Source organism: Lasiodiplodia theobromae (genome assembly GCF_012971845.1).
Source record: "Lasiodiplodia theobromae strain AM2As chromosome Unknown scaffold_2, whole genome shotgun sequence".
Classification (NCBI taxonomy): domain Eukaryota; kingdom Fungi; phylum Ascomycota; class Dothideomycetes; order Botryosphaeriales; family Botryosphaeriaceae; genus Lasiodiplodia; species Lasiodiplodia theobromae.
The window spans coordinates 818,472-830,536 of record NW_023336495.1 but is presented as its reverse complement, the minus strand read 5'-3'; the positions used below and the strand labels follow the sequence as shown (position 1 = coordinate 830,536).

General features: G+C 59.4%; 1 protein-coding gene across 1 annotated transcript; it reads left to right on the top strand.

Annotated features, from left to right (window-relative positions):
- Window positions 1-1,367: 1,367 nt before the first annotated feature.
- On the top strand, window positions 1,368-3,630 carry LTHEOB_785 (Transcription factor bzip; the record flags this gene model as incomplete). The annotated part of the gene is made up of 2 exons (XM_035517261.1): window positions 1,368-1,447; window positions 1,500-3,630. The coding sequence occupies 2 exons, from the start codon at window positions 1,368-1,370 to the stop codon at window positions 3,628-3,630; spliced, it is 2,211 nt and encodes a 736-aa protein (XP_035369544.1).
- Between the last annotated feature and the right edge of the window lie 8,435 nt (window positions 3,631-12,065).

Genomic DNA, 12,065 nt, shown 5'->3' with positions numbered 1-12,065 from the left:
GGACATGCGTGTGCGAGAGCGTAGCGCGGGCCCAAAGCGGCACGCTGCAGGTGCAGTGACTCGCAGCTTTCTCGAGAGAAACGGTGCATCAGCCACAGCAACGTGGGCTTCCAAATTGGCCAGGGGCTTGGGGCGGGCGCCGGCAGGGAGCACCCTGCGCGCGCGCGGCCAACAGGAGGCGGCGGACGGGCTGTGCGGTGGCTTGCATGCGCAGACTTCTTCGCTGCAAAGATCAAAGCCGTCGGGGGTCCGTGGACGAGCCCAATCAGAAAAAAGCCGCGCGCGTGGACGACCATCCGCACGCTGCGCGCGCTGCTCTGCACCACAGCGCTGGGAGAGATGTTGCAGGCCGAGCGTGTCATATGACCGCGCCCTCCATGCGGCAGGGATGGCGGGGGCAGTCCAATGGCCGCGGCGATGCTAAATGCAACGACAGCGTTCGACAAGTCCTCGCCCAACACGTCGCTGGCCGCACGCAGCCCGAGGGCCAAGTCCGCCAGTCGCCATGCGCATCATTCGGAGCGATCAGCACGCACGCCCGCCCCCGCGGGCCCGACGCGTTGCTGAGCTGGCTCAGACATCCCTCCACCCCTGCCTTCAATGTCCGCCTGGCTAATTGCACCGCAAGGACGATCGCTTTTGCGCCATCGAGGGGAGATTGCCAGCCCTCCTGATATAAAGAGCGCCCGTGCCGTTGCGCTTCTTCACCGCTCGCGCCGCGGTCCGGGCGAGTAATGGGCCCTGGCTGATCCCGGAGCTGGCCTTGGGGGTGTGCAACGGCCCTGCCCTGATGCCCGACAGCTCGCAATGCCGTCATTCGCGAATCGCGCCATATAGATCTGGCCGCCTCCCACTGCAGCTGCACGCGATGCACGCCGGGGCCCCTCGGCGGCGGCGGCGGCGCGGTGCCTGGGCGGGCGGGCTGCTCGCGGGCGGCGGACGCTGGGCGGGCGGCTCCCAGGCGGGCGTGGTGTGCTGGCGGTGTTGCAGACTGACCGGGGCGTCGGGCGCGCTCACGGCGGCTGCGCGCCGGGCGAGGTTCTGGCCGTGCTATCGCAGCGTCGGCGGGCGGCTAGCGCAGGTGACGAGATTAGGGACGGGACGTGACGTTGGCGGGTGGCAGCGAAACAGGCGGGGAGGGCAGCGAAGGTGGAGGGGGCATAAGGCTCAGGATCCCGAGCGAAAGGTAGCTCGCGCGCACGCCCTCAGCGCCGGCAGGGGGCCCGGGCGGCGCTGATCGATGCCGTGTGGGAGCAGCGCAGATTTGCATGGCGCCTCTGCCGCGCCGGGCGGTGCTGCTGAGTCGCAGGCGCCGGCGGCAGTTGCTTGACAGCCGGGGCGGCCACGACAGCTGCGACAGTCGCACCATGCAGCCCACGGCCATGCCTCTGCCAGGGAACGGCTCCCGCCCTCCGCGCACGCCCGCCAATCCTCCATTATCGACAAGGTCAGCATCGTGTACCTTGGGGCCTTTCCCGACCCGGCGTAGCAGCCCGCAGGGATGAGCTTGAGCATCGCCCGCCCGTTGGTGTGATTCTCCCTCACTCCAACTCACCGCAACTCGTTATATCTCTAGACCTCCCCCCAGTCACGAGCGCAAGCCCGCCCCTCTGCCCTCCGTCTCTTACCCTGCCATGCGCACGTCCTGACGCGCCTACTCACTCAACACCTTCCGTCTCTTGGTCTGCTACTCCCCGCGAGGCACTGCCCTCGCGCGCCGTCATCCTGGCTGCCCCAGATCTCGCCGTTCCCTACCAACACCACCATCCTTACCGGGTCTCGTTTCCCCAGAGCCCGCCCGCCTCGCAGCTCGACCTCCGGCTGCGCCTCCAGGACCCCGTCGACCTCCGCCAGCTGGAAGACCGGGGAAGGGACGCCTCATGGTCGACTCATCGAGGCGCAAGGCACCCCGACGACAAGGACCTGATGTCACAGCAGCATGGCAGCAGGTCAGGTCCTTCGTCCACCTTCCTCCACGATGTCTCCAGCCGGCCGACCGCCGCACGATCCTACACGAGTCCCGCAGGACCACCCTCGGCGATGCTGAGCTTGTCTGGTGGCGCCAGGTATGAGCAGCTGCAGGGCCGCGGTCCTGCTCTGCCGCCCATCCACCCGCCTACCTCTGAGCCCACGCCGCCACGCTCCGAGGACCGCACCCCGCGCGCCCTCGGCGTGCACTCGATCCTGAACCCGTCGGGCGACGGCTCTCTTTCTGCCGAGTCCAAGGCCCGCAGCCGCACTGCCTCCCAGATGGAGTCTCCGTCCCCCGTCGACCGCCTGCCGGGGCCCTCCCCACACATGAGCCACGGCGTTCCTAGCTACGAGGATCAGAGGCGCCAACATGCTCACACCTCCAGCATTGGCCACCGCCGCGTCCTGAGCCCGCGCTCTCCTCTCTACCGCTCACAAAGTCTGGGCATGATCAGACCGCCAACCGGCACCATCAATGCCCAGGAGACTCCGTTTCTCTCGCCCAGCTCCCAAGATTACAGACACGAGCCTGGATCCGCACCGAATCCGCCTCTGCCTACACCTCCGGCAGCGCAGCGATCAGGCTACAACTTCCCTCCTCCTCCGCCGTCCTCGATCCCTACTCCTCCCATCCAACAGAGCCACTCGCGGCGGACCAGTGGCGGCATGTCTCAGCCACCTCAGCCGCAGTCGGCGAGCGCAAGCCCCCGCGGCATGTACTCGTACGGTCCGGCTGGCCAGCATTCGCCGGCCGCGTCGCTGGGAGAAATTGGTCGTCCGTCGCCCGTCCCGTTCCAGTCGGCTCCCTCGAGCGCGCCGCCGCCTCCTCAGTTCTCGTCGCAAGAGCCCGACCGCTCCTATGGAATCCCTGTTGCCTCGACTGGTCAGAGCAATTATCAGCTTCTCACACTCGAGACAAACCAAGGTCATGTACAGATTCCAGTGGATGTGCAGGCTGCGTCGAAAATGGCTGATGAGAAGCGAAAGCGCAACGCCGGTGCTTCGGCTCGATTCCGAGCGAGGAGGAAGGAAAAAGAAAGAGAAGCCTCCTCCACAATTGCTCGCCTGGAGCAACAAATTCGCGAAGCCAACGAGGACGTCGAATACTACAAGCGCGAGCGCGACTACTTCGCTCAGCTGGTTTACCAAGCGCCGGGCGGCGACCGTCACTTCCCACGCCCGCCTTCACCACGCCTCCGAAGACTCTCTATGCAAGCCCAGGGTAGCACGGGAGCGTCATCTGGACAAGGCAGCACATCTGCAAGCAGCACTCCAGGTACTGGCTTCAGCACCTATCCGTCAGATCACCGAAGCGAGCAACGCCCTGCCGAGTCAGATCGCAATGTCCGTAGACGTACGAGCTCGTACCTCCCTCCCCCGGGCGCAGTCCCTGGCCAGCAGGCCCAGCCTCAAGTGGCGTATCCGCCAGCGTCGTATCCTCCGCTCGCGGCCGCTTCTCCCGTCCCGGGCTCTCGCACGCCCTCAGCGTCGATGCAGCATGCCCCGCCGCAGCAGCCCCAACAGCAGCAGCAGCAACAGCAGCCGCCCCAGCCAGGCTATCCTACTCCCTACGCGCCTGAGCGGACCGACAGGAGCTGGCCTCCTCAGACCTCTGCGGGACGTGGTCCTCCGGGCTTGCCACCTCCGGGTCAGCATTGATCCCGGCAAGTGCGGGTCTTCAATCATACATACGGTACATACACTCGAGACATATACGAAGTCATTGGTGCACGCGGCGTGTGAGAAGATGACGATACATGATGGTCGTGGGGATCCACACGCCACCCCCTGAAGCGACGACCCGGGCCCGCGTCTGGTGCGGCCTGCAATCCGATTTGAGGCAGACCATTCTGCTGCGATTCTCCAAGAGCGGTCGGATCATTCTCGTCTACTTGGAGTCGTGTTTTCCCGCTGTCACGAATGCGCGATGTACGTCTGTGCTGGGTTACGCTTCACGGTGTTGAAATCATGTCACAGACGCGAAAAGGCTGAGGTCAAACGTTTCATTGCAATGTTTGTCTCTTTTTCGCCTGACCTACTTTTGTTCGTTTCTTTTGATACCCTACTTCTACTGCCTTTGGATTGTTTGGTGGTCATATCAGATTCACTATTATGCCAAACATCCTCAATCTTGCGCAGACCGATGCGATCAAGACAGGAGTTCGGCACCTTCGTTTCGTCGCATTCCTTCACACTGCATTATACCCGAAGTCAGCCTTGGATGTTTTTGATGGCTGTTTGTTGCTTTTCTTTCTTTCCTTCGACCATTTCTGTGTTCTCATATTGAGGTCGCATCTAGACAGCGGTCAGGAAAAGCCTGCATGGCTCACGCGGCTGGCGGACCGACCACCAAGACCTGAACCATTGGAAACATCTGTACTTGTATCTAGTCACGGTCGAGCTAGCTGGGCGTTGCGCAGGCCCGAAAAGAAAAACATTGTAAAATATTCTCTAATAAGGTCCTTTTTGGTATCATGATTTCCCATGAATCAACGATGTGCGATGAGTGGTACGATCCTAGCTTTGCCCTACGTCATCCCTGTCTTTCAGCTCTTGGACGGTCGCGAAGCTTTGGTCACCGTTGGTCTCACGCACACGGTTATCGTAATGTCATAATTTTCGTGGTCACCATGCCATAGCTCAGGTCACTTCCTGAGCTGCAGCGAACCAGATCGGCGGGGGTTGTATCGACATCGCGTCATTGGCGCGAGCTAGGGTCCGCTATAGTGCCAGATGACCATGACAAGGATCTTTCCGGAATCGCCAGGATACCGGAGTATACCTGAAGACTCACAACCCAAACTCTATATCTGACCCGCCGTGTCTTAGGCGCGATTTGGTAAAGCAGTAGCAGCAGCATACCCAAAGAAGCTCAACAGACCCGTCCTGGAGATAGCCGTACGAAGCCACCAAACTAAGAAAAGCGACTTCTCGTTTGGCTCTTCACTCCTCCCAATCTCCGGGCTTAGCCCATCAATTATCAATCACCCCTCGTTGTCTCTCAGTCTGCTACCCGTGTGTCGTACCTTGTGATTGGCGAAGACTATGAAGAAGGAATCATGGCACGTGCGCGGGCCAAAAGGAAATTACTCCGCGTCGACCAGCACCTGGTATCCGCTTGGTCGGCACAGATGTCGATGGTCTAACAGATGGAATTATGCCACCTCCCCGACAATTCACTTTTCTCTGGACCTCCTTGAGACTGCCTTTTGGACACGACTCCGGCTTAGTTCAGTGAAGCCACTTGATCTCGGTTCCAACGGCGAACGGCATAATGCTAAATCTTGTACTTACACTCTGGGACAAAATCCGTCTTCCCCGGTCCACGATGTGGATTCCTTCTTCCGCTGATCCCATGCCTGGAGTAGCGCAAGCTTCCCGCCCATCTGAGGAATAGCATGCGCGGCGGAGGGCTTCCGGGCCATCCAAGCATAATACTTACCACCACTTCTATCTTCATGTCATTTTCGGCGCATGCTTTCCTGCTGATCCAAAAACATGGCCAAGACTGGGGTAGGTGTGTGACTAAAAGCTTCCATGATAAAAAGTCTCACTTGTCAGCACCTCATGCCTGAACGGGCAAAGTCGATTGTCGCATCAGTGCTCTTTTCAGTCGGTTGCCTTCCTCACGGAGAAACCCCGACTACGCGGCGCTGGGAGGAGAAACGTCGTCAACAAATCGGAAGACTAGCGGATAATGCACTGAGCCTTGATGCCGCTAGACAAACTCTTTTTCCTTCTCCAGCCGTCAGTCGCCGAAGGCCTCGATTCAAACCTGAGATGCTTCACCAGTCTTGTTGGTGGGGTCGATCACTGTTCCGCTGATCTGCTGCACCGTGATCCATGGGACAGCGGCACGCTAGGGCGTCAGGGGCAGTGTTTGTGGACGCAGTCATGGTCGTAGGGAGGCTAGCGCCCACCGAAGAGACGGCTTGAATGGACGTCGTCGCTGATCAACAACGACAAAAGTTCACTTGCCTGGCTGACCGAGAGGGGACTACTGGAGGGCGAAAAAGAAACAACGTGGTGATCTTGGCTCGAACATGCACGTCTCTTGAGCATGTGGCTTCCCCCGCCCGCTCTCTGCACTGAGCTGCATCGGGGTCTGGCCACACTGATTGCCAGAGAACACGTCTCGCATATGCAATGCAGCTGATTGCATGCATGACCTCTTGGAAGCAATGTCGTGCGATGGCTTTAGCGGCGGCTGCGGCCCATAGCCTTGCACGTTCTTCAATCACGGAGCATGTGAGAGAGAAGCTTGGCCCCCGCAGCCGCCGGCGTGCCCGTCAACGCCTCTCACAGGGGCGATAGACTCTGCATGCCATTCTCCATCTCACAGTATCGCCCACAAACCGCTCGGTCACTCGATCACCTCTGTCACGCTCTTGCTACTGCCTACCGTCACTTCTCACGAACGAGACGTCACGTTCCGTCCAAAGCACAGTTCCACACTGACCACTTGGTATTCCAGTATAGCTGATCCCCCTAGGCTTTGCTTACTTGTCACATTACCGAATCCAGGCTAGACCAGCCGCAACAGTCCGCACACGCCTCCAAAGGCACGAACGGAAGATGAAGCTAGAAACGCTTCTTACAACACAGCCCCCATCCCGACCGGAACGCCCGCTCTTCCTCGCCCCTACGACCTTTTCGCGACACTTACCGGCAGATTTATCACGCGCCGACGAGGTTACACAACGCCGCAATCCTCCTTGTTGCCGCCTCATTTCTCCTGCAGCGTCATGGCGTCAGAGCTGCTGCCGCCGAAACCTGCCCACTCTCCAACGGCCGCTGCTGAGCTTGGACCCCGGTACCGGCGGCTCCTTGCCCGCTGCTCAGCCCCCCTTCCTCCCGGGCAGCCCGTAGCAAGAAGGGATAACAAAGGCGAGGTCATGTACGAGAACAACGAGATGGCAATGCATACACGCCAGGGCTCGGGATAGATGGGCATGGCGTCCTATCATTTTTTGCTTCTTTCGAGAATGGGAAAAGGGGCAAACGGGGAGAAAGACGCTGGTCAGCTCCAGTTGCCGCCGATAAGTGGCCACTGCACAGCCTCTTTCCTTTTGGTGGCAGTAGATTAAAAAAAACTCCCCCGGCGAGCCAGCCGGGGTGAGGCACAGTCAGCTAGCCAGCCAGCCACCACCGGTCGTCGGGATGCCATCAGCAGGCAGCCGCATGGGGTTCGTGTTTCTTCACAGTCGAGGCGGCGCGCTAGCTACGGTTGTTGTTCCTGCCTCTGCCGCCTTTTTTCGTCTCTTGAGGATATGCGGATGACGGGGCACACGAAACGCCTCGTTTCCAGGGCATCGTGACTCCAGAACCTTCCCCCGCACACTACATCATCGACCGTTACGAACGAATAGAGAGGAGGTGTTGGCGTGGGGGGAGGGTTTGCAATCGCCTTGGCGCTGACGGCGGTTGTTGGACCAGTACTTGTTGTTGATGGGCGGCGGCGTACACACCCTCGAGACGCTAAAAAAGAAAGTTCTGCGTTGGGGTTTGCACAACAGCTATAAGAACTACAGCGCCTCTCCCGCTTCCCCGCCCCCACAAGTGGCGCTCCGTTCCGCCCTTCCGACGTAGATACGAGGGGCACGCTTCATGCCGCGTTTTTCTCTCACGGAGCAATCTCCTCGTAAGCGCGGCTGCTAATGCACCGCGGATATCTAGCGAATGTCCGACGCAAAAGGGAAACAATGTCCCTGTTGGGTGACGTTATAGGTACGGATTCAGTTGCCAGGATTCGAATTTAAGGTTTGCGCCCTTGACTTAAAGGGGGATAAAGAAGGAGAAGAGACATCAAGTGTCAACGTTTCCCGACGCTTGAGCTGTGAGATGAGCGAAGGAATGAGGAAAGTTATTTCCGAAGATAGGTCCCGGACCACGACGTTCGAGCATGGAAGGGGACGGAATGGTGTAGGTACGAGACGGTGGCCTCAGCTCCAGCACAGCCATCATACGGAGAAACAAAACAATAAACAATGACAAACAACCACGCGGCGGCGTGGCATTAGCAGAGGCGCTGGTGTGAGCTATGTCATTAGTTTGAAGCCGACCGTGCTCACTTCACGTCATACGGCACGGTCTAGACTCGACCATCAGCATCGTCATTGCGTCTTTCCCAACGGGGGGTGAGGCGTCTCGAAGGGCAGCAAAGGAAAACACTTTCAGTGGCGCCTAAGCTAGCAGCATTCGCAATCATCGATTGCCGATGCGGCTCCTCCGGCGCGTCGCGTCCACGTCGTGGCCCCAGCTTCTTGCGTACGTGCGTGCGTAGGTACCTCGCACCGAGTCCGAATCCTTCCTCGTTCAAGGCTGGTTTCCAGGTACGCACGCTTTTTTTCCTTCGTTGCCCATCCGTGCGTGAGCCCCCCCTTCCGAGACCATTATTCATTTATTCCCACTTCACCAACACGCAAAAGGAAAACGCGAAGGTGACCACCAGCGTCAATGCGCACGGCGCCTTCCTTCTCTGCACCAGCCTTGCAAAGCACGGCCTCATCGTGAGAACGAGGCTACCTATTGTATAGCACCAGAGTGGCCTTCACGCAACAGGGCCACCTATGCTCCAACAACACGACTGAGTTCAGAGAGCGCGTCCACTCCCCCCCCATCGTGCAAGAAAACTTGGCACTGGGCGCCTAGATCTCGATCAGACGCGACGCGCGCAATAGGGCCGTCAGCATTACCATCGCGTACGTATGTATGTATGTAGTATGCACGTCCGATCGATGCACGTCGTTCCTTCGCATGCACTCCTCTGGTCATCCCCGCCCCCCTTCTCCGTCCCGCGTTTGATATCGTTATCGGCAAGGCTGAATACCGGCGGCGCGGGGGAGGAGCAATATCGGCCCGCCATCGTGTGTGAGATGCAATCTAGATGACGGGATCAGATGGGAGCAGATAGAGGGGCCGGTCCGAGGCAACCCTCTCACCCTCCGTGAAGGTTACACATACACTCACGCCAACATCCAGGGGTAATGCTTGTGTGTGAGCGAGAGAGAGAACAAGCGTGCCCCCTGTCGCCGGCAATCGTGCAGGCTCTTGGACTTTCTCATCCCTTGGCGCCGTTCAAGTGCCGGGCCAGATCTCAGATCGCTCCCCTTCTTAGGCAGAGGGGGAAGAAACGATTTGGAATTCTTTTCTTCTTGCGAAAGAAGGTCCGGGTGTAGTAGTGACGTGGGGCCACGGCTCTGTAGATCACGGATCCACCGAGGCGCCCTGGTCACCGCCTCCTCGTCTCCCATCTTTTCCTCCTTGCCTTGACAAGCATCTTCCCTTTCACGTAATGGCTCGGTAGAAGTCTGGGAGGACTGTGAACGGACCAGAAGACCCTTCAGAAGGGAAGGTCAGTATTATGGTTTCGTCGAGCACGAGGTATTTGAGCGGTGTGATAGGAACGCGTTTTCCAGGATGACGCGTCCGAGCTAACAAGAACCTTCCGTCGAGGAGTCGTTGGGGCCTCGGTCGTCAAGGGAGGTGTATCACAAGTAATTCAAGCTGACTTCCCTCATTGGCTGGCAAAGTATCCTGTAAGATTAGAGAGAGAGGGGGGAATTTTTCAGGGTCCCCGAGAATAGCGACATGCCGAGCTAAAGGCAGAGGAAAAAGTAGAAGAAGGTTTGTGCGGCTGGACCGATGGCGCGTATGCACGGCGGAGATAATGCTAGTATCGGGCAAAAGCACACATAAGAAGCAGGGAATATGGTTGTTGTCATTGCGGGAAGAGGGGGGAGATAGACACAGTAAGGAGGCAAAAATAAAAAAAATGAGACAGGTGGAAGCCTACGCTTTGCTAGCTTGTGGTCCAATCATCAGGCGCTAGAACGGGAGCATGTCTTCCAACAATGTACATGGAAGGAGGAACAAACAGAGCTGAAGATATAGCGCGGTACGTGCGGCAGTCAGCGAGACAACCGAACCGCACGGGTTTTTTTGTGAGCGCCCCCGGGACCAGGGTCCGACGCAGGACCGTTTTCTGACAGGTAAGGCTTGGTGTAGCGCCATAATGCCAGATGGAGCGGCTTGATTGGTGGCGGAAGAAAAAGGGCTGGAATCTCAAGATAGAAAGGTCGTTGGCGCGAATCCGTTGGCCCGCGGACGGTCCTTCCCTCATGGTTGCTGACGGGCGGGTCGGGAAGTACCAGGCAATACAGCCTTGTCTAGCGTTCCTTACTGCAGGCTCCTCCTTCACTACGTGACTACGAGAGAGAGATAGCGACGTGTAGCATGCGCGGAGCAGTGGCGGCGGGGTGACGGCCTGGGCGGCCATCATCATCAGACACTTGATCCTTGCGCGAAGCGGAGGGTCTCAGAAGCCTAGCTGAGAATGGAGCGAGTGCCGTGCAGAGTTGCGGAAGGCAGCATCAGGGCAGGATCCCTGGCACGAACGTCGGTCGAATACGGAGGGCCATAGCCGGCATCCACTCCCGCAGCGTCGTCTCTCTCTTAGTAGTTCGGCAGTGAGAGACGACGCTGCGGGAGTGGATGCCGGCTATCGCCCGAAGCCGCAAGTCGGAACCGGGTCGGGGGGACCACATCGGCAGAGAGAGTAAGACGGCGGCCGGGAGAGGGGGAGCGTCATCGGGGCGAGCACGCAAGCAATCCTCAGCGGCAAGTAGTGCGATCTGCGGGCCGGCTCCTCGCCCTTAGTCAAGTCCAATCCTTCTCGAAGGCGCGGGGGGGAGCGGCGCGGGCTGGAAATGCAGGCCATCGTGCGCCTTGGTGCCAGAGAGTCAGCAGCGTCCCGCGCTTCCCCAAATTAAAACGCGGGAACATGGTAGGGAAAAGCACGTGCAGCGGCGTGTTCAGCTCACGCGTCATCCCCGCGGTAAGTTTGGAGCAGGCAGCATCCCAGGAACGGCGGGCATGAAGAAGCCGACCAGGGGAGTGGCTGGAGGCGAGGACGTCGCGGATCGCTCTTGCTGCATTTTTTTTTTATTTTCCTCCGGCGGCTCGCTCCCCAACGCTCCCCCGGCCCAAAGTTTAAATGAACCCATATCGTACCACGCGGGCACGTTAAAGCGTGCCTTAGCCCGAGAGAGGTAGCAGGGCCCCTACGCCAGCCATTTTAGCAGCCCTGCACGGTGTCGATGACTGCAGGACAAGCTGCCGGCGAACGCCCGATTGCCTCGGTATCCCAACCCATGCCCCTGCACAGCGCATTGCAGCGCCAACAACACCCTCCCGCCGCCGTGCCAAAAAAAGTGCCGCACACCCTTTGGGCAGGCCTAACTCCTTCAGGCCGTCACCGGACGCTACGTGGGCTGGACGAAGTGGGCTCCCGCCTGACGACGCCCCTCCCTTCCCAACCGCCACCCCGGCCCTCGTCTCGGCTTAGCTGACCGCCATATACGCACACGAGTCCCTGGGTCGGGAGCCTCTTACGTGCAGAGGAGGACTGGCTTCCGCTGCAGTCGAGCGGGCAGCGGGCTGGCGGCAGCTTGGCATCTCTGATCCGCTCCGACCCCTGCCGCCTCTCCACACCCACTGCGAGGCTTAGCTGCGGATGTGCGACCAGGGGGGGAGAGGGAGGGCCCACCCACTAGCCCCGCCGTGGATCAGCATCGAGGAAAAGAAGCATTTTTCTCGGGTCCTCGTATCCCGTCGCCAGCAGCGGCTGAACGGGGGACGCGTATGCCCGCTTGAACGTGGCGGTTCTGCATGGCTGCAGCCTGCATGAAGAGCTGTTCCTTGGAATTGGCGGCGGCCGTCCGCTCCGCTGCGCATTATTCGAACAGCGCGGAGATCCAGATTCCTTCAGATGACTGCTGCCACCTCAACGCCACTCAGACAGACCTCGAGGACCCACGTCTGTGACCGGTGACCTTTTTCCATTGCGTGTCTCCACCCGCCAAGACAAGTGTGATATTCAATCAATCCAGAGATGGGCTGAGCAGCTGGCCATGGTGCCACCGCCTAATCTTGGCCGATCTTGGAGGTGCGTCAGGAGGAAATTTGCTGTCGTTGGGGATGCGCCTCGTTTCTGCCCCAGCCACATCTGATAAAACATCGGTTGAACCGCCATTCATTAAGGTGAAGCAGACGAGAACCCCGCTTGCTAATGCTTTGTAATCTGCCTCAGACCT